This window comes from Halyomorpha halys, unplaced genomic scaffold (genome assembly GCF_000696795.3).
Source record: "Halyomorpha halys isolate HHAL.00 unplaced genomic scaffold, Hhal_1.1 Scaffold1102.1, whole genome shotgun sequence".
Classification (NCBI taxonomy): Eukaryota; Metazoa; Arthropoda; class Insecta; order Hemiptera; family Pentatomidae; genus Halyomorpha; species Halyomorpha halys.
Window position 1 is genome coordinate 20170 of NW_027109254.1, and position 22257 is coordinate 42426.

The 22257-nt window shown below is 32.8% G+C and overlaps 1 protein-coding gene across 1 annotated transcript in view; it reads right to left on the reverse strand.

Annotated features, from left to right (window-relative positions):
• The window catches only part of LOC106688308 (uncharacterized), a 34592-nt gene extending 15293 nt beyond the window's left edge, over positions 1 to 19299 (reverse strand). The window contains exons 1-5 of the mRNA XM_014432700.2: positions 19129 to 19299; positions 15623 to 16297; positions 15257 to 15479; positions 11778 to 11997; positions 9991 to 10243 (exon numbers count right to left, since the gene is read on the reverse strand). Coding sequence (XP_014288186.2) covers positions 9991 to 10243; positions 11778 to 11997; positions 15257 to 15479; positions 15623 to 16297; positions 19129 to 19293 — 1536 coding nt within the window. The 5' untranslated portion in view covers positions 19294 to 19299. The remainder of the gene's footprint in view (positions 1 to 9990; positions 10244 to 11777; positions 11998 to 15256; positions 15480 to 15622; positions 16298 to 19128) is intronic.
• Positions 19300 to 22257: the final 2958 nt, after the last annotated feature.

The window sequence follows — 22257 nt, forward strand, 5'->3', positions numbered from 1 at the left end:
AAAAATAAAAAATAAAAAAAAAATAAAAAACTCTCTTAAAATATATACAAACAAAAGAATAGACAAGATGAACATAATCAAACTATCTGTATGAAAAATAAATAAATAAAATAACATAATGATAAAATAATATATACAATATTTACACAATCGACCTGAGGATCCCTGAGGCCACTATATCCCCCACGATTGATTTTTCTATACATTTTAAACAACTTCCGGAGGTTCAGAATTAAATTTTCTTTCTTCTTGGTCTATAAAAGCTTTAGCGTAATGGATTGACCAACTGTGTTTACCCAGAACGCGTTGTAGATATTTTATTTGATACGACCGAATAGATTTATCCAAAATGTGTCGCGAGTATTTTAGTTTATCCATGCCGTGATGTTAGTCAAAATATCATCATCTTTAGTTGCAATCAGTAATTCATGTGTTAAATTGTAAAATATTTTCATTAGTAATAATATATCTGTTTTCCCCTGTTTATCAAGAATTTATATTTAATGATTAGCCTTTTCTGGATATTCCAAAACATCAATATAAATTCAGCATTATGCTTCATGGGCAAAGATTTGATTTTGTAAAAAGTGCTTTGAAGAAAAGAGATAAAGCACTCTCTTGACCTTAACTTAAAGGATCAACGACTTGATTGTTGTTCAGTGCTCTATGGAGTCCGGAGATGTGATCCACATTTTCAATTGGATAAAACTTAAGTACTCCAGTTGTTAAATACGTAATTATATCTTGAGTGATAGACTGTACACACTGTACATGTTGCAGACATTTAACATTGCCCCTCAGCGTATTGCACTCAATTTCCCATCAAATTTTCCTGTTCGTACTCTCCTTGCAACTTACAATGTGTTCTTCAGTCTTCTCTCCAATAGCATTCAGCTATTTCCTCTATAAAATTATTTAATCGGTGTGCTTCGTCAAGTAGTGATCAATGTGACTTTTTCACCTTAAGTTTAGGTTTATTCCTATTCCAAATATTGCATTATCGTATTTTTTGGGATTTATACAATTAATATACATGCATAACTCATCCTGTATATAATCAGATAAGATAAATATAGATTATTTAGCCTTCTCCTAATTCATTACTAAGCAACGATTACCAAATTTATATTTTATTACGTGCAATAACAATTTTATCATATATTTGACTGAAATTATGGTCGCCACATAACCTTTTTTTTCCTTCCTGATCACTTCTAATATTCTTTTTCTGGATACCTATTAACTTAATTACTGTAAAATGCCCAGAACATATGCATGATGAAAAAGATGCATAATTATCGTTAAAGTCCGAAAATTCTTTTTCCAGGACAATTTTCTCTTTCTATATCTGAACTTTAAAATAAAAATTAAGTAAAGTAATGATACTAGGAAATTACCATAATACACAAATTTCTTACAGCTCTTATAATAATGATAATTCGATTATAGTCTTATTTAATTTAATTTTACTATAAAAAATAAATGAAACTTAAGAGTTTTTTATTGTTATATCATAACAATTTTAATGTGTACCAGAAGTCGAAAAAGTTTCATTCATATTTTTTTAAAGTATTCAATATACTATTAAACTCCTTAATTAGCTACAGTAATATTGTAGCTTCAATTAATATAATGAATTCAAAATGTGATCATCGCATCAGTTTTATGAGTCATTAAATATAAATTTTGTATGTGTGATTTCTGACTGTTTAAATGAATTATTCACAAATAGCTTTAATGCTATCTGCCAAATGTTTGAGAATATGGAAAAAAAGGACTCTGTTGTTACGGTAGCGAAAAGCAAACAATTGAGAATGAAATAAAATAAACACGATGCCTGCGACAAAGGCAGACAAAAGGGCTCCCCTCGAAAAAATGAGAAATATTTATGATTTAATTTTTTTCCTGGCAGCGAGGTTAAAGCCGCCGCCTAAATAAATGATAGCAGCCAATCATCGAAGAGCAAGATTTATGGCAGGAGTACAAAAGCCCGCCGGCGGGAATATTTCACCACGAGGGCGGCAAAAAGCACTAAATCAGGCGAGTTTCAATTAGGTCGCCCTCAGGTGGCTGTGTTTCAATTCATGGCCCCTCGTCATGTTCTAATTTATACCTGATCACTCCGGCTAAGCAATTTTTTTTTTGTCCCATCGTTCCTAATGAATCATTCAATTATTTTATTTTTCCAACACCTCAAGCCAACATATCATCCCTCTAATTTTTGGATCCGAGCCTCTAGAAATTTATGAGCTACTGTTAGTTATTGGGAATTGGGTCTCTGAAGCGAATTTCTTCCAAAATTGCATAGTATATACTCACGGGATTACATTTTTGAAGTCCGATATGCTGCATCGTTGAGTTATTAAATCATTGATTTGATAGATTTGAGAAATTAATCTTTATCTTTTTTCAATAGACGGCTTGAACTAGTAGTATTTATTAATATTAAATTATTTCGAGTCGGTTCTTCAAACTTCAGCTGCCAAACTATACTAATTTGATTTCTCAATCAAATTCATATTACATTGATGAAAACTATGTATAATTAATAGTCAAAATTGATGAGTCTGCCAAGTATAGGCAGGGGGAATAAAAAATGGCGGTGGTTTGGAAGCGAAAAAAAAATTTAATTTTTCATTTGGAGCTCTATATCTTAAAAACTACCAAATGCACTAGAAAATCTAAGAGAACAATATTTACAGAAGAGTAAATTTTCTGAAATATTAGCTCTAAAAGAACTATTTACATTAAATAGTGTTCGGGATATAGCTTTTTAAAAAGCAATATTGCATAAAAATGTTGTATGGGACGTACTAAAAGATCAGTAGTTAATGTTTATTTTGAAAAATTTATATCTCAAAAACCATTTGACGTACAGATGTCTATTAGCACTCAAATTAATGCAAGTTTAATGAGCTATAAAGTAGTTTATGATGTTTATGTTCGTAGAAGTAATAGTTTACATGAAATTTGCTAAAATAAATTGATTTATAGTTGTTCGGACAAATTTTCATTTGCCAAATTTATATTCATATATGAATACCATAAAAACTACTACCCCTACGAAGATAAGTGCCATAAGCTACTTTCTAGTAAGTTAAATTTCATTTATTTTGAGTGTTGGCAGAAATATGTGCGTCTTATGGATCTAGAGATATATTTTTTTCAAAAATCCAACATTTTATACGAACAACTAAAAATTAACAATTTGTGATTTATTGTGTCAAATATCATAAAACCTACTAGTCCCACAAAGATGAACATTATTAACTATTTTATAGTAAATTTAACTAGCTTTAATTTGAGCGCTGGCAGACATCTGTACGTCAAATGGTTTCTGAAATGAAGTTTTTCCTAAATCAAACTTATTGTCCGAACAACTATAAATCAATTTAGCATCAACATGCTATATCAATATTTAACAATCTATTTTAGCATATCATGAAAACTACTACTCCTACGACGATAAACCTCATATACTACTTCATAGCCCATTAAACTAGTTTTAATTTGAGTGCTAATAGACATCTGTACGTCACTACGTCACATAGTTCCTGATATAGATTTCTCAAAATAAATTAACTAACTACTAATCTTTCAGTAGATTTTTAAGAAATTTTGCTTTTTAAAAAGCTGTATCTCGAGAACTATTGGACGTAAATAGCTCTTTTAAGGCTAATATTTCAGAAAATTTACTCTTCTTTAAATAATGTTCTCTTAGGTTTTCTATTGTTGTTGGTAGTTTTTAAGATATAGAGCACCGAATGAAAAATTAGTGTTTTTTTAAGGTTTTGTAAAAGCCGCCATTTTTTATTCACCCTACCTATACTTGGCAGACTCATCAATTTTGACTAGTAATTATACATAGTTTTCATTAAACTAATCAAAAATTTGGGTGAGATAACTGACATTTTTTCTTCCCGGCTCTTGTTCTGTACTATGGCATGACAATATTAATATGCCTCAGCTTGCCAAATAAACCCAATTTCCTAGTTCCCTGTCTCCAATATATACTTACTGAAATATCCTTTCCCTGTCTTTTGTACTTGGTCAGTCTATACCACCATTAGTCTTAAACTCTTATTTCTTTTTTTTTTACAGTTAAAAAAGTAACTTTATTTTTGACTCCACATTATCTATTATCTGTTGCTAAGAAATGATCCAATATCGAAGAATTTCTCCTTTTCTTTTGCAAGGAATGTAATTTTATTACAGTCAAAACATTACATATTCAACTATACAATACATACTGGTATAGACATGAAGAAATAAAAATATTTGTAGCACTGTTTGTAGCCGAGCGAGTTAAAGGGTCAACATTTAACTGCTCGTGACAGCAGAGGCGCCGGTTCGTATCTAGGGAGTGCTGAATTTTATTTCTTTGGCGGTCACACGTAATGAAAACTTTAACCCCCATCATGGTTAGAATTAAGTGATATCTTGTAAATATGTCCCATGTGTACGAAATTACCAAGAAGGGGATTATAAAAATAAATAATCGTAATTCAACATCTCGTTAGTTCAATTAGTGGAATTACTGAAATTAGTGGAAATACTGTTCACACTGACGATAATGCCGACCTATATCAAGCGGTACAGATAAGATCTTTTTTTCCAAACCATGACTTTACTTGATTGGACTGGCTTGCTTTGACACCATACCAAAATCCAAATTGGCTTCAATAACTTTCAAAAGCTTCAGCAGGAATAATCTTATAACGTGTCTGATGACGTCATTCACGACATTCAAGGCGATAGAATTGAAGATGTTTAATAGTCCAATGGAGGTCCTAAATGATATAAATAAGGTCAAGGAGTTGGAACCGAAAGTTATTTCGACAGATATTGAATAAAAAATGTTTAAAAAAATGTCCATCAAGTAAAATAAAAAAAAAAATCTTATATCTATATTTTTCCATAACCCCTTTTTCTGAAATTTATTGTTTTTGTTTTTTTTTAATAATTTATTTATTGTTATTTACAACTGTATATACATATATATAACAAGTACATTTGCTGTAGGTGACATAGTGACATGAAACAAACATGTGGCGAACCTACCCATTGATAGAACTCCAATAACATTTTTAGAGGAGAAGATCTCGAGGCCATCTTCTTTTCAGGCGCCTAGGAGGATTATTAGGTAATGAAGGAGAAGCCAGTTTAGAAACAAGTGGATTTGGGTTGTTGAGAAGTTTATCATGGAAGAAGTGGTAGTTGGTTCTGGCCAAATCGTCATCATATGGAACATTGAGGACCTGATGGATGACTTGATTTGTGACAAGGTAAGGAGCATTAAGGATTTCGGACTGTAAGGATTTTATTGTTTTTAGCATGGATATATATACCAATATAAATATTTTGATTCCGCACTGTTTCCTTCTTCTGTAGTGGCCAACATTTTAAGGAGTTTTTGAGTTGTAATTTTGTTGTAGTGGGCGTTCTTAGAATTTTATAATGTGCTGGAGCACACATTGTTTTTGAAATTTAAACTAAACTTAAAGAAACTTATTCCCCAAATACGTTCCAGGACACGTCGTTTCTGAATTTTTATCTTGTTTGTTGCCAACGCACCGGAGAGGGTCTGGTTTAAGGGTCCTGAACAGTGGATTTCTTTGGTGCTGTAAAGAGTCGAAAAACTTTATGTGCCTGCTTTGGATGAACTCAGGCCCGGTGGGAAGTTCGAAGAACTCGTTTAGTTGGTCTGTCTTCAACTTCTTCAGCGATGTTGGCCGCACAATCTTCCGCAACACTGTATCCTGGAAGCGTTGTAGATGGCGCTGTGTCCCTTTTCTGAGATGGGTGAAGAGTGGAGCACCATATCGAAGTGCTGGTCCCAAAATACTTTTATAAATTTGGAGTTTGAGCCTTAGTGAGAGTACGGGTGATGATAAAATTTAAAAAATATTATTTTATCTCTAATTCATTGCACTCTATGTGTTAAACATTTTGTAGGAACATGCAATGTTGAATAAGAATAACAATATCACGATTTTTCAAGGTTCACCTCTTTAAATGTTGAGTAGTATTTGTAAACTGATAGAGACAGCTCTTTTAAAGTTGTTTCTTTAACAGCTCTTTTATTTATTCAATTGCTTATATAATAGTAATTATATTAAATAAACTGATAGGGACTGTTTATTTTATTTTTATTCTACTCATTTCTTTAATTAAGGTGGTTTCAAGTGTTAAGTGATAATCGTCATTAGGTTGAGAGTAAGAATAATAAATAAATAAATAATAATAGATTTTTGTTACATTTATATAATTAATTGTGTTAAATGAACTAACCATTGAAGCTTAATGATTTAGTGGATATCCTATCTTCTTTTTTTCCTTTTGTTGTAAAAGTATTGATTGGGACCAAAATTATAACTTAATAGTAAAGAGGATTATGAAAAAAAATTCTAAAGATAATAAGTTCAATAACTACCAATTCATAACCCGATTTTTGTGAGCCATTAAACTTCGTGAAAAATAGTTGAGCAACAGATTGATGTATTATTTGGGTACCACAAACGTTTATTAACAATTAATGTTGTTTAAAGAAACATTGCTCTACAATTGGCCCTATAACGAGGATTGAAAACAAAAGTGAGACTGTATTTTCTGTTAAAGAACACATAGCCTAAAAGCACAGTCAAATTTATCTATTAGTGCCAAAAGACTCAGGACTAAGAGTACACAATTCCAGGTGATTTTCATTAAAGAAAATATCTTCTTCAGAAAAAACTCCTGACCATACGCAACTTCTTGCAGTCCATAAATAACACTTTATGTTACATTAACACATTAACAGGATTGTTGAATTGTGGTAACAATTAATTTAGGGTTATCTTCGGTGTAGCGCCTTGCTGATGTGGGCTACACTTTATCCTTCGCTACCTTCCAATACCACGTACAATTCTGATGGTCTGCCATATACATCCAGGTGCCTGTTTCTGTATGACAGCCTGGTCCTGCCATCTTTATCTTATGCTGCCTCTTCTTCTGTTGGCTCGCCTATTCAGATTTTCATTCTGGCGAAGACTTTGAACCCCTAGAATACTCCCTCTATTCTACTTAATTTATTTAGTTACTAGGTCACACCACCATTAAGTACGCCAGATGAGGAATGGTTTTGAAATCGCAGCAGAGTTGAGCAGGAATCATTTATATTACATGTTTAATTTGATTAAATCTTCAATTACATGTTTCAGTTGCACTACAATATCATTCAGATAACCGTTAATTCGTCCAAAAATTAGTGATTTTGAACAATAATTACACTGACGTAACTCTATAACACAATTACAATTACATGTAATTTAACAAACATGTGAATTCAGTTTATTTTAACATAATTCTTACGAGCAGAAATTCCAAAAAGTTACAATGAATCGATACACCAGTGCGCAATCATAAAATCTATTTTGTATTTATTTTCAGCATGTTCGAAAACATATAGGGTGTTTTTTTAAGCCCGATAGAACTTGAAATTGTAAAAAATAACACAAAAAATTAAATTGTAATCAAAATTTTTTTTTTTATTCGAAAGATCAATACGTGACATTAACATTTGAAAATGATTTCGGACATATGGGCACCGCGGCTGTTCTTGACGAAGCGCATTCTGGACGTCCAATTTTGGGCCACTTTTTCGAGCACTGCTGGCCGTATGTCACGAATAACACGAACAATGCTGGCCTCCAAGGCGTCAATTGTTGCTGGTTTATCAGCATAAACCAGTGACTTCACGTAGCCCCACAGGAAATAATCGAGAGGTGTCAAATCGCACGACCATATGCGGCAATTTTGCTTATTAACAAACCCGTTAAGCCAAAAATGCGCCTCATCGCTGAACACAATTTTATAGAATGCGCTTCGTCAAGAACAGCCGCGGTGCCCATATGCCCGAAATCATTTTCAAATGTTAATGTCACGTATTGATCTTTCGAATAAAAAAAAAATTTTGATTACAATTTAATTTTTTGTGTTATTTTTTACAATTTCAAGTTCTATCGGGCTTAAAAAAACACCCATTATAAATAAACCGTAATAGGTTATAAAATCTATACACCAGCGCACAATCTTTAACTGGATATCATTTTCATATGTTGGAGCCCTGGTAAAACAGATTTTTTCCGTCTTAGTTTTAAGTATTTGAAATTCAAATTAAAATAACTAGTAATTATGTTATAATTACTTGCCATTCTAGAATAAAAATAACAATGGCATACAAATGTAATTTGTTTTTGCAATTGCATTGGCTCAGCTTGCTAATTGTTGTCCCTCAATTACAATTATAAAAGTTCATCAAGTGATTGCAATTACAATTATTTGTAACTATAATTGTATTTCTACAATTACAAATTACAGTAGTTGACAAGTAATTGTAATTGTAATAGTAATAACTTTATGCCTAACTTTGGCAATATATAACTTAATGGATATAATCAGGTAATGTATAAGGAATAGAGTAGTAAGTATCGAATCATACCAAGGACTTTGCCTCTACATCGGGCCATTAAGAACTACACTCTTCATAATTTCTATGTACGAATTGGTGAGCACTCTTTGAAAAGATGTATAGAATATTTAACCCTTGCTTATGAAGGCTAGAAAATAACTCTTACGAGAACTCAAAGTACATTCAACAACGAATAAAGAATACAATCCATTCTACAAATATTTACACCGGAAAATTTTAAAATGACTGGCAAATGACGCTTCCGACATATATCAAAACTACAAACAATTCAATACCTAATTAGATACATACATAAAATCCAATTGATTACAATTTTAAAAACCACAATGCCACAGTAGGCATAATGAGGCCTTTCAACAAATGTAAAATTAAGAGGAAGTACTTGAACTACTTGGTTTTTGGTGATTAAACCAAATTCTGGAGATAGATAAGCTATCACGCAGGCGCCGGGACAAGATAACAGAGCAAAATCCGGGGGTCGAAATTTTGTTATCCCTTTAAACATTTCCAAGTAGTATAAAAGTATTATTTTATATATTTATATTTAATTTATTTATGTTTATAATTTCCTTCTTATTCTCTATTTCTTTATGTATATGATATATTGATATCATCAAAACCAATTGAATCAGAATCGCAATCCTCAACTTTTTTTCTGGAACTAGTAGGCCACAGATCGTCCCACGGTGTTCCTTGGAACTCGTAATTACCAACCACATCTTTGTTTCAAGATGGCAGTTTAGATAAAAAAAAACTTTATTTAGGGTGTCGTATATTCAATAACATGTAATAGTCTAATCATGTCACATTAAAATTTATTATGTGGTTAGTGTGACGTAATACGTATTTACTCTCCCTTCCCAATATAGAGTCTACATTTAGTTTACATGTAATAGTCTACATGCAGACTGTACACACCGACCACCAGGCCACCTCTTAAAGTAAGAAACCATTTACTGAACTGTGAGGCCCTTCGTGATTTAAGGATGCAAGACAAGAGTGTAATATAATTAATTGGCATAGGTGACAGTGAAACTGCTGTTGAAAAATTATATGTTAAAAAATTACGAAAAACGTTTAAATACTGCTTGTACCAATGAAGTACAGTTTGTTTGTCTAAATTAAAAAAAATAAATACATTGATTTTAATTAATCCTTTCTAAAAACAATGAACCTATACAAAATCTATAACTGATAACTGTCCTAGAAATAAATAGATATTACTAATAATAAAAAAAATGATTAAATTAAAATTAAAATACAATAAAAATTATTTAAAAAAAAAATTAACTTAACAAAACAGTCATGATTGTAAGAGGATATGAACACAGTCTATGAACCTATACATACTCATTATACATAATAATAAACTATTATATTTATATATGCCAATACTTATTTTTATTGTATAGTACGAAAATGTAACAATCTTAAATAATATTCAATCTATTTGTACTTTATTGCTAAAACTATTGTAAAATTATTTACAAGTTTACAAAATTGAACTAAAGTTAGTGTTTTTTAAGCTTTTTCTGACTCTTGTTGTTGCATGAGCCAGCTAAGAAAGCAAAAATTAATCCCAAGATAATTCCGAGGATTGTTTTTAAGTCAAAGAAGAAAAGTTCAAATGTGCTTGTGAAGGTTTCCGGAGGTTGAAGATATTTATGATCCTCATTTCTCAGCACATTTTCTATCCAATAAATAGCCAAATCCTTTGGTTTTTTTGGTTGATCTTTAAATATTTTCGACCATCTTTTTATCTCTGTGGTGTAACTGAAAATAAATTTTAAAAATATATACAAATTATTTAAATAGATATATTATAATATTCCTTATCCAACCACATCACAATCAATATTTTATGTACTACTGCTATTCAAATAATGTTTTCTTTCAAAAGCTAAAAGCAATACCGGAAATTTAGACAGACATGTGTTTGAATTAAATGTCATCAAAAGTAGTGTCTGATTAGTAAACTTTCAAATTTTCTTTTATTATGCCGAAGAGTTGAGAAACTAAAAACAACAATATTGTATTTTGATAATACCTCTGTAGTCATGAAATTACAAAAAAGTTTGAACAATTTTTATTTGCAATTTACAACAGTTTTTGTCCGTACTGTTGAGTCATTTCAAAGAGTTATAAAACCATTTCTTTAATGAATATTTGAGTAATTAATTTTTATCTTTCTTTTTTTAATAGATGCCTTAACTCAACGGTCAGCTCCTGTGTTAATCAGTTCTCATTCTCAATTCTGTAAACATTTTCAGCCGGTTCTTCAAACCTAAGCTGCCAAACTATCCTAATTTGATTTCCTATTAACTAAAAATTAAACAAGGGTTGTTATTGTTCGGAATTATTCCACAGACCTCAGCAACTAAAAAATTCTACTTTCAACGCCCAAGAAGCAAACAATTAAAGTAACTAGGTTAGTAAATATGGTGTTAAAAAATAAACCAATGGCCTAATTCCCTGTCCTTAATATATACTAACTGAAATATCTATTCACTGTCTGTCGTACTAAGTCAGTCTATAGCACCACTAGTCTTAGTATTACTTATATCATTTTCTGGATTACTAATTTTATTTTTACTCAACATTTCTACCATCTATTATGTGGAGATATGATGAATCACTTCTCAGTCATATATATTGTGATATTTAATTTTTTTTTAAAGTTTCAAAAAATATCGAACTAGAAACATTTTCTGCCTGAATCTTATATCAACAATATAATAAAAATATGTATGTCCTATTGAACGAAACATAATTTCATTAAAGACTCTTTCAACATTAAAAAATTCTATTTTGTTGGAGAAAAGGTTTATCATCCGAATGTAAACCACTTTAAAACTAGAATTTGAGTTTCTATTATAAATTATAAGTTATTTATTATATATAAATTGTAATTTATCTTTGTGAAGACAATAGAATTCATTTTTGATTATTTACACACAGATTTGGTCTGGTGGATCTGTTTTACATATCTCTTCCGGCTTTACATAGAAGAAATATTTTAATTTCATTGCTTTAATTTAGCATTAAATTCATTCTATTATTTATTTATAATAATTACATAAATATTTTGTCAGGGATCAGTTTGTATCTTGTTAAAACAGTCAGCAAATAAAACATGTTATTAACATTGCACTTAAAAGAGACCTAGGCATTTCAAAATATTTATTATAACCATTTGTTATTCATTTAGGAAAATTATATTAATACTTAATGTTTTGAGTTCTAATTTATTCTTAAGAAATGTATGAATACAGATACGTTCATAAGATACCAAAGTACATCAACTTACCTAGAATTTGTAAGAACTTCTTCAATAGCTTGTTGAATTGAATGTTCCGATAACTTAGCATATGATAATTGAACAACAATTCCTCGCTTTGTTAACTTTTCGGATAGGAAGTGTTGATCCAATGAAAATGGCATTGAGATCATCGGGACACCATGATGGATAGCTTCTTGAGTGCTCAACAGCCCAGAATGTGTAATGAACATCTTTATATTTGGGTGAGCTGCAACAAAAAAATTACTTTAGGTACCAGGTCATTCAAAAAGTCCTGTCGTTTTTTTGGGGGAAATTATAAATAAATAAATATTTTCAAATAATCACCTTTATTCATCAAAATATCCACCGTTACAGTCGGTAACCTTCTCCCAACGAGATGGTAAAGCCCAAATTCCTTCCTTAAAAAACTGTTGATTTTTACTGCAAAAATAAGTGGTCAGTTCGTGAATTACGTTGTCACGGTCTTGAAAACATTTTGTCTCGAGATCTCTGAATAGGTGATAATCAGTGGGTGACAGGTCAGGGGAATATGGTGGGTGAGGCAAAACTTCCCAGCCTATTTCTGTCAATTTTTCCCTGGTCAATTTGGCGGTGTGTGGTCGAGCGTTGTCTTGAAGAAGCAAAGGTCTTCTTCTGTTGACTAAGCAGGGATCAAAAGTCTTAAGCTTGGATTGGCAATGGTCCAGTATATTGCAGTATACTTCTGCAGTGATGGTTTGCCCTTGATTCAGAATCTCAAAATGCACTATACCTTTGGCTGTCCAGAAAACAATGAGCAAAACTTTCTTTGGATGGAGATCTGGTTTTGGAAATTGTTTAGGTTTCTCATCTGCCGACAACCACTGATATGATCGTCTGAAGTTGTTGTACAACACCCATTTCTCATCACAGGTGATGATTCGATTCAAAAAGGGTTCGACTTTCAAGCGGGAAGTTAACGAAGATGCAGTTGTCAAGCGAACAAGCATATTGGCATCTGAAAGCTTATGAGGAATCCATTTATCCAGTTTTTTCACTTTTCCCAGTTCTTTAAGGTAATTCCAGGCAGTGGTGGCTGAGATATTATGTTGAGAGGCTATCTCTGAACAACTTTGACGCGGATCCAACTCTACTACTCTTCGAACGTCCTCCTTATCAACTACAGTTGGTCGACCTGAGCGTGCCTCGTCTTCTAGTGTCTCGTCGCCTCCACGAAATTTTGAAAACCAAAATTGTGCCTTCCGCTCAGGCAGCACATCTTCCCCAAACACGGAGCATATTTTTCTAGCAGTTTCGGCAGCTTTTGAGCCAAGTTTAAACTCATAGAGCAAAATCGACCGAATTTGAGTTTCAACTGGAATCATTTTAACTAGACAGTTGGATGGTGACTGCATTAAATTAATCCTCCTTAGCCTCCTATTCATAAAGTATAAACATTTGTGTTTACATGGATAAAAGTTGTATTGAACGGAATTAATTAGCAAACACTCTAGAATCAAAATAAACAACGAACAAACGAAAAACGACAGGACTTTTTGAATGCCCTGGTACATACACACGCAGAACAATATACACGGAGGAGGGTAGAAATCACTTAGGCACTGGATTGCAAAGATGTCGCGCCCAAACATTCTATGGCAGCTAATTGTGAGAAATTATGAAAACTTAAGGTTCAGCAAGCATATTCAAAAGAATCATGATAAGGATTTCAGAGAAAGCCCTTCGCTGGGACGATTAAGGCTTAAGGTAAGAAGAGAGACAATGGATGCTGCAGTGTATTGAAAATACCAGCATAGCAAAATAGAAAGGAAGTTAAGTTATATTTAATTAAATAGGTTGTAGGGATGTTCTTTATCAGCCTTGGCAATCCTTTTAAGAGCAGGCCAAATAGGGACTTGATAAAGGGACTATAATAGTATGGTCGGCAACCCTACAGCATAAAGAGCCATAAAGGAAGGACCTGGCCACTGTTGGGGACAGCCAAGATCAGGTAGGCTCATCCTCTTTAAACACCATGAGTTACTCCCAGGCTTCTAATAGATAAAGGCCAAGCCAATGGGAGAGGGTCCCCTGTACGTGCCAGGTACAGCCTTACACAAAAACCTTGATATACCCATACTCCTCAGCCCTGGTCCAGACCAGCTAGAATCACAAAGACATATGGGACATCAAAACCGACCGAGGGAAATGGTCACTCCCCCAAACAGAAGTAGCAAATGGATGGCTAGAAAGAAAGTGGAGGGGAGGAAGGGCGGTTTTGGCGCAAGGTAACACACAGGCAGTCAGGAGTACAGTCAGCCGGAGAGAGATCGAGGGGTAGGACACACAGACAGTCGGAGGAAGGTCTCGGTAGCAGTAATGAAGAGGAAGGAAAGCACACTAAGGAAAAGAGAGAAGGTAGCACAGCAAAGGACTGATATCTACGGCTAGGCCAGGCCGATGAAGATGAACGGAGACAAAACCATGGACCAACGAAGCTAAAGACGCATGAACCTACCACACACATAAGCTAAGTAAAATCATAAGGTTGTACTTTGAGTGGTAAAATGTATTAAAATTAGAGTCAATATGACTATGAAAAATCTAGCTGATATTCTCAGTTCATTGCATATTAAATAAATTTTAAGTCAATAGGTCTACCATGCTCTTTCATATATTAGTTTGCCTGAGTTGTAAGGATTGGTAAATATAGGATAATGCAAACCAGAATTCACTTTATAATGTGTAATCCCTACAGGTTAACTCATTACCATAGCCTAATAAATTGATAAACATGATACCGTTGAAAAAGATATCTAATAATGAGGTACATATAATTACATCTACCATACCATAGCAAAAGGGTCTATGGTATCCATTCCTTGGTTTAAATATGTAGAAATACAATTCTAAGAACTGTATGGAGATACATAATATAAATTTACATTAGAGAGATACATAATTTAAATATAAACATACATTAAAATAAATAAAATGCAGTCGTGGAATCCCCATCAGCCTTAGAAACACTTTAAATCGCCACGACAGAGCAATACAGTAGCTCATACAAAGACCGATGGTGTCTGTATAATCTCAGGACACCATAAAAGTGATCTGTAAATTTAAATAAAAATATTAAATTCATACTACTTCATTTAAAAAACAGCATGAGTATTAGCCGAGATACCACTAATAAAGCTGGTCACCTAAGAGAGGCGTCTCTCGTAGAAAAGGTTTAACAAATTCCTACGATGTAAGACTGTAATCCTCCAACACAACTTAGAGCCCGAGAACAGTAAGTGCTATCCAACACGGTTGCGCTCAGGACTTGGAGCCTTTTAAGCTTGCCAGCTCAAATTTAAGGTGGACTCTACTGTGGAATGACTAATGTACAAGTAGTAAGAGTGCATACCATGTATTTTTCTGATGAAAAATAATTAATAAAAATAATCATACACACTTATGTATATAGAGTGAAACTAGTAATTAGCATTATCAATTAATCAAATCAATCGATGTATACCTACCTAATATATCATTTTGAGACATCCATTTGGATATTCTGACATTTTCAGGTAATTTTTTCAAACTTTTGTCCTCAAATTTCCATAGAATTCTTTGTTTTAGTTTTTTAAAAACTTTGAGGAAAAGGTTAATTCTATCTTCTGACATCAGCGAACTCTGGATGTTTGATCCGAGACTGAAATAAATAGCTCCATCAATTGCACCATCCAAAAATGCTTGTGTCTCCTATGTAAAAAAGTAAAAAAATAAATAAAAAATGCACACATTTGTGGAAAATAATCTATTTGAATTTATACAAGTTATAAATATTTTCGAATTTTATTTAAAAATTAATTTTAATCATAATTCTAAGAAAAACAATCACTTACCTTATCTAGCTTCTTTGTTTCGTCGATATGAAATCCTGGAATATGGACGATTGCAGGGCTGTAGTACTTTGCTCCATCAAGGATGGGATGTGCGTTGACGAGTGCCACTGCAGCTGACTTTCCTATCTCTAGGACGTGAGGAATAGATTTCCCGAATACTTCCTTGGAATAAACGTTTAAGGAATCCACATATTTGTGATAAATATAATAATTATACAGGCTATAGAAAAAATTCTTCACTTTCTCGACGAAGCTCATCGGGTGACTAAAAGGGCTAAGATATAATGGGGATTGCACCATATGCCCCTGACTGCCCATCACATAGAGGGCCTGGGACTCACCAAAAGCAGTCACCAAAACTAGCTTTGGATTCCCGAAGTAGGGCACGAGTCCCAAAAAGCACTCGCAGTTGGATATGTCTTGAATAATCATATCGAATGGTTTCTTTTTATCGGATTGTTCTCTTAAGAAACGTTTAAAAGTTGGAGACAGTAGCATGTTCCTGCAGCTTGTTATGCTAAGATTGTAAAGGGAATCTATAACACCTTTGGGAGAAGTCCCTAAAGAAGATTCTAAGTAATCCAATCCTTCGACGTATTCGTATCCCCCTTCAAGCGTGTAAGTAGTCAAGTTGGCCAACTCCTTTCTTGGAGGATCCGTGTCCAGGATTGTAACCTAGAAGAAAAATTTAATTACTAAAGAAAAATAAGAACTAATTAAACTACTTGGTATAGCAGAATTTTTAATAAATTAACTTGAAAATTTTAACCCTAAATGTAAATATCGGAAAAATCACTTTTTAAACTGTTTGTTTCAAAAATTTAAATAAAGAAAAAAATCTCATCTTAGGTTCCGATTTCTTTTGTATTATTTTAAATTGAATTTTCCATTGGTTTTGAGATATTTTAAGCAAACAACTATTCATTTTTAATGGCAAAAAGAAAAAATACATGGAAAGAAACAAGAGTTAATGTCATAACATAATCATTTAAACATAACTTTTATACTTAAACTTTTTTTTTTTTAATTTATGTTTAAAATATTGGCTGAATTTCTACGATTAGGAACTAAATTCAGAATATTGATAAATTCATGAACTATATTTTGAATTTTTCTAATTAAAAGACTAAAATTTTAATTTAAAAATAACCTGGATTTAATAATTTTGGTTGATATGCGATGAAAACGATATAAAAACTTCATTTGCACATTTTTGACGAGTTCAGTATAATTAATGTAACTAGTAGTAAAAAAAAAACTTTTATAAAACCAAGAATACTCAACCTATCAACTTTTAATTTTCATCGTATTAAATTGAACATTAAATGTCAATTAGTATTTGAGATATAGATGAGGCATTATATTTTTTATTGTTTAAATATTTTCTATCGATGTTTTATTATCATCAACTCTCGAGAATGTATCGCACCATTATGATCTTACATCAAATTTACTAGGTGTATTTGTATGTAAATACAGTTGTAAATGTCAATAAATTAATAATAATCACCATATCTATATGCAATAATAATACCACATATCTAGGTAATAATTTTAGAAGTAATAATATATCGCACTAGTATTTCTAAATTGACACAGCTCAAAATTCAAGACAACTGAAAATGTGACACTCTTCCCTATGGAGGGGGTTAATGCTATTCCCCCTCCATAGACAAGTTCCCTCTGGCGGACAAGCTCTGAAGCTAGGTTGATACAGTTTTGATGATTCATAAAGATATATTTACCAATTTCTTTCATAGTCATAACTCAAAAACACCGATTTTTGAGTTCTGTCAATTTAGAAATACTAGTGCGATATGAGAACTACAGACAATTTGATATATTATTTTAAAATTATTTAAATCAATTCCATACCTTTTTACCATATTTATTAAGAATAATTTTATTTATGTCATGTACCGTGTGCCCTCTTTCCATCAACAGATAGGCTAACGTGGATGCTATCAAAATATTGTTCGTCGATCACAACTCGAACCCGGATAAGAATAAAAATAGGAGAGCCGATATCCAGCAGGCTTGGACCAAGCAGTATTAAAATTGCCACTGAAAGTAATCATATCGGTGGCGCGACTCATTAGCAAACTTCCTTATCAACGTTACCCAATGAACAGTCTTTAGAGTTCGAGGCATACAAAATCAAGACTTTTCAGGCAAATTTGTTGATAATATAAAGTAAAACTTTATATATTTTTTTAACATTTACAAATTATAAAAAATAAGAATATCAGAAAGGTGAGTGAAGTTGTATGAATAGTACATTAACAATAATTTAAGGAGAATATGAAATTAAAATAAACATAAATATTAAAATAATCATTATTTAAAAGAATCTGTCCATGGTTCTGACCAAGCTGTTGTCCGCGACTTGGTTTGGGTAATTTTCAATTACATGCGCAAATATATTTCATTATGCTATTGAAATGTGGACAGTATTCGCGTTTCCTTTTTATCAAAGTTCTTTTGGATACATATGTGAGAAGCATGAACATTCCAAATGTAATTCACACCAATGTGTTGATCGCGTTAATTTCGTAATGAAGGGGAAATTTCTCGTTTAGTGCCAATCCTGAATCCACAACGTTGACCGATTTTTCCATGAGTTTTGGTCAACAAATGTAAAAATATTGTACTAAACCAGAATTCTATGTAAGAATACCTACTCACAAAAACATTTGTTATATACGGATCCCCTTGACAACCTGTTAATTGGAGGCCGAGATAGTATTTAATATAATAATTATAATTAGTTACTTTCTCAAATTCTTTCCCCCTAGGCATGTCACAAGCTGTAAGTTACCCAATTCAGTTAGTTTGATGGAAAGATTAGTCCACTTTCGGTCAAGTAGAATCTTCCCCCACGAATATTAGGAGTGTGAAGAACGATTTGTCAATTTAATGCTATATTTGTATTGATTTATGTCCGTCACAAGTATTTTTCTATAAACAAATTTTGAATCTTCTTCCACTAGCAGAAAAAACCCAATATTTTTTGCTGTCGAATTACCTGGAAATACGGTAGGAAAAAGGTTGTCAGAAAAGACAGTTGTTGATATCTACAGTGTATTCCATTAGTTCAATAGACTGTGCACATATTATTGAAAATGGAATATTTTTATTCATATCCATTCCCTTAAGCAAACTAATCAACGAATTAAGTGCCCAATTAATTACCCGTACAACATCAGTTTTCTAAGGCCTAGAATCACCTACCTACATAAAAATACCATGTAACATCAAAAACATTCCTGCAGTTTTTCGGGAAAAAGGTATGCCGTCTACAGTCCGCGACTTTTCTCCAAAACCACTTTGCGGAATTTTCTTAGTATTTGGCGCCAAAGTCATAAGTCACTATTTAGATTCTGGTCACAAATCAAATTTATTTTTTAAGATTACACTTTTTTAACATTATTAAACATTTAACGAAGCGTGGAAAATTGAACGGGTATTTCATATTTAGTAAGAATAATTGTATTTATTTCATGTACCGTGTGCCCCCTGTCCACCAACAATGCTGCCAGTTTGTTACACCAGATGCTGTGACTGTGAGAGGCCACCGTAGATATTACCAAAATATTGCTTGCCGAGCACAGCTCGAACCCGAAGAACAAAATGGAAGCCAAGAGAACAAACATCACACTGGCTTGCTTCATGCAGGAGTCAAATCGCCACTGACGGGCGCGGATATCCTTCCAGTCTCTCGCCCCACCATCCATCTTGTTTAATGTTGTTATGCAATGTACAGATTGTCCAGTGCCATGAGCCTAAAAGAGTATCAGTTGGGTCAAAGTTTGAGAGGATACTATAAAGTATACGTTTTTAAAATTTTATTTTACTGTTTTTCCGATAAACAAATGATCAAGATAAATTTGAAAAAAAATTACTCCGTATGCTAAGCATGAACGTAAAACAACAAAACTAATAATAATAATTTAGTTATAATTAAGTACCATTAATTTAAAATTGAGAATATTAAAATAATCCATATTATTAAGAAGTCCTCGGCAGAATTGTCCATTGTGATCATATATTTATCGATTGATAAGTATTATCGATTTTTTTCAAAACAATCTGTAATAATGTGTGCCACTATTCAAGTGGTTCTCTGGAATCTGAATCATGAATGCTCTTTGAAAAAATGTCCCTTCCATTGTACAAAGTAATACCGAAGCAGTTTATAAATCTCTTGAAAAAATTCCGAAGCACTACATGAATCGAAGATTCGTCAATGAGCCAAAAACATTGCACTTTGAATTTACTCAACCAGAATCGATTACATATAAAAACGGTACTGAAAAGACAAGACAGATTTTTTACAAAAACATGTTTTTTGATTTTTAAATATTGCTCGATTTAAATATCTTAAAGTCTCTTCTTCCAGTTTTAAGCTAATATTTCAAAAGTGATATTAGCCCGTCGATCCCCGGGGGTCTTAGCCAGGGGTCATGAAACTACAAACAGAGGTGTGCAGAGACTTCAATGGAAACCATGCGACAGCTTTGATCTCTATAGACTCTCCGAGTCTCACGACATTTTATACCGTAAGCTCGCGGACCTCTCAATAGCGGATCACACAATAGCCGCTTTCGCAGATGACATTTTTGCAATTTATAGCAGCAGCACCAACGCCAAACATGCCCTCAAGCGGGCGGAGAAAACATGATATCAGATAGTAAAAAAACTACACCATCTCAACATCCAGGTAAACCCAGCAAAACAGATTGCGTGGTGTTCGCACTACAGAAAGGGAAGAAAACCAGACTACCTCGCACGTTCCAAGTGGCAAACTCCGTACTAAGGCCTTCAAACTCTATAGTTTATCCGGCCATTGGATCGCCACATGACACTTTCAGGTCATGCCGGTTACACCACTTTTTACGTGCACCCGTACTCTCACTAAGGCTCAAATTCCAAATTTGTAAAAGTATTTTGAGACCAGTACTTCGATATGGTGCATCACTTTTCACCCATCTCAGAGAAGGGACATCTCTAGCGCAATCTACAACTCTTCCATGTTACAGTGTTTGCGTTCCAAGATGAAGACAGATCAACAACACGAGCTCTTCGAACTACCCACTGTGGCTGAGTTCATCCAACGCAGGCACATAAAGTTTTTCGACTCTCTACAGCTCCAAAGAAATTCACTGTACAGGACCCTTGCACCAGCGCCCCCTCCGGTGTGTTGGCAACAAACCAGATAAAAATTCAGAAACAACCATGTCCAGGCACGTATTTAGGGAATAAGTTTTTTTAGGTTTAGTTTAAATTTCAAAACCAATATGTGCCCAAGCACATTATAAAATTCAAAGAACGCCCACAACAACGGAAATAGTGCGGAATAAAAAAATATATTGGTATATACATTCATGCTAAAACAATAAATTTCACAAATCTGGGTTATGAAAAAAAAAGAAAAGGGGTCTTAGCGGGACGGGTCCGGAGGGGAAGATTGCCTTTTTTGTATGTGTTTTGATCACCACTAGTGAGGTCATTAGGATAATTACTAGGACTAATTGCATACATCCAACTAATAATGTTTATAATAAATAATGTGGTGCATGTGCTTACCTTTACTAGTTACTAGATTTTGATCTATAATATTTTCAGAGTTTGTTTAAGTGTTTGAGTGATCAAATTACTTGATTTAAGTAATTACTGCCACTTGAAAATGTAAATACAAACATGTAAGTGGAAAGCCTCTTCAATAGGCTATCAAGTGCAAGTGCAGTGACAATAAAATTAGTTAGGACTACTTTAGGGATTCTTTTCATTAGTGCAGAGACACTTTTATGCATTATTCTATAATTGCGTTTAGTACCAATAATGAAGGATTGCCTTTTTTTTGTGTGTGTGTTATAATCTCCTCTTGTGAGATTGTGACATGTCATACATCAACCAATCTGCTCGCAGAAATTGCCTGTTTAAAAAGTCAAATAAGTAAGTCAACCACGGAGTGCGGGAGTGGAGGGTTTGTGATAGATTTGAGGATTGTTAGACAATATGGTAAAGTAAAAACATAAAAATAAAAATAAAATAGCTTAAGGGGTAAAATCGCTTGTAAAGAACATGTGGCGGAAGAAAAGGAGTTTACCGGACCAGATGAAGCAAATGCTATAGATCAAGAGTTTCTGAAAGCCCCACACTTAGAGTAGGAAATATTAACTAATATTTATTAATATTAGTAAAATTTTGTAACAGCTCGGGTTGTCCTTAACATAACATTTTTGTTTCGAGAAATGATTTCCTAAGAGAAATATTGGAATCTTAAGTATTATAAGTAGATTTTTTGTGCGGGTTAATTTTCCTAAGAAATATAGAATATATACTATATAAATATAGAATATATATAAGAAATTTATACTAAGTAATGTTCAGTAAGTTTGAAGTTTTTTTAACATATTTTTTGGCTTCATTAAAATTTAGTACACTTCGGTATTTAAAATCCCTTACAGTAGAAGACATCTTGAAAACAACTCCAATTATTATCAGTGCTAAAGCAAAGAGGAATCGAAAAGATGCCTTCATAATGTACCTGTGAAGTTAGATGAACTTCCTAAAACTGATGTGGCTACTGTTAATAAGAACGAAAGGTATGATGTTCTTGAAATGAAATTTTA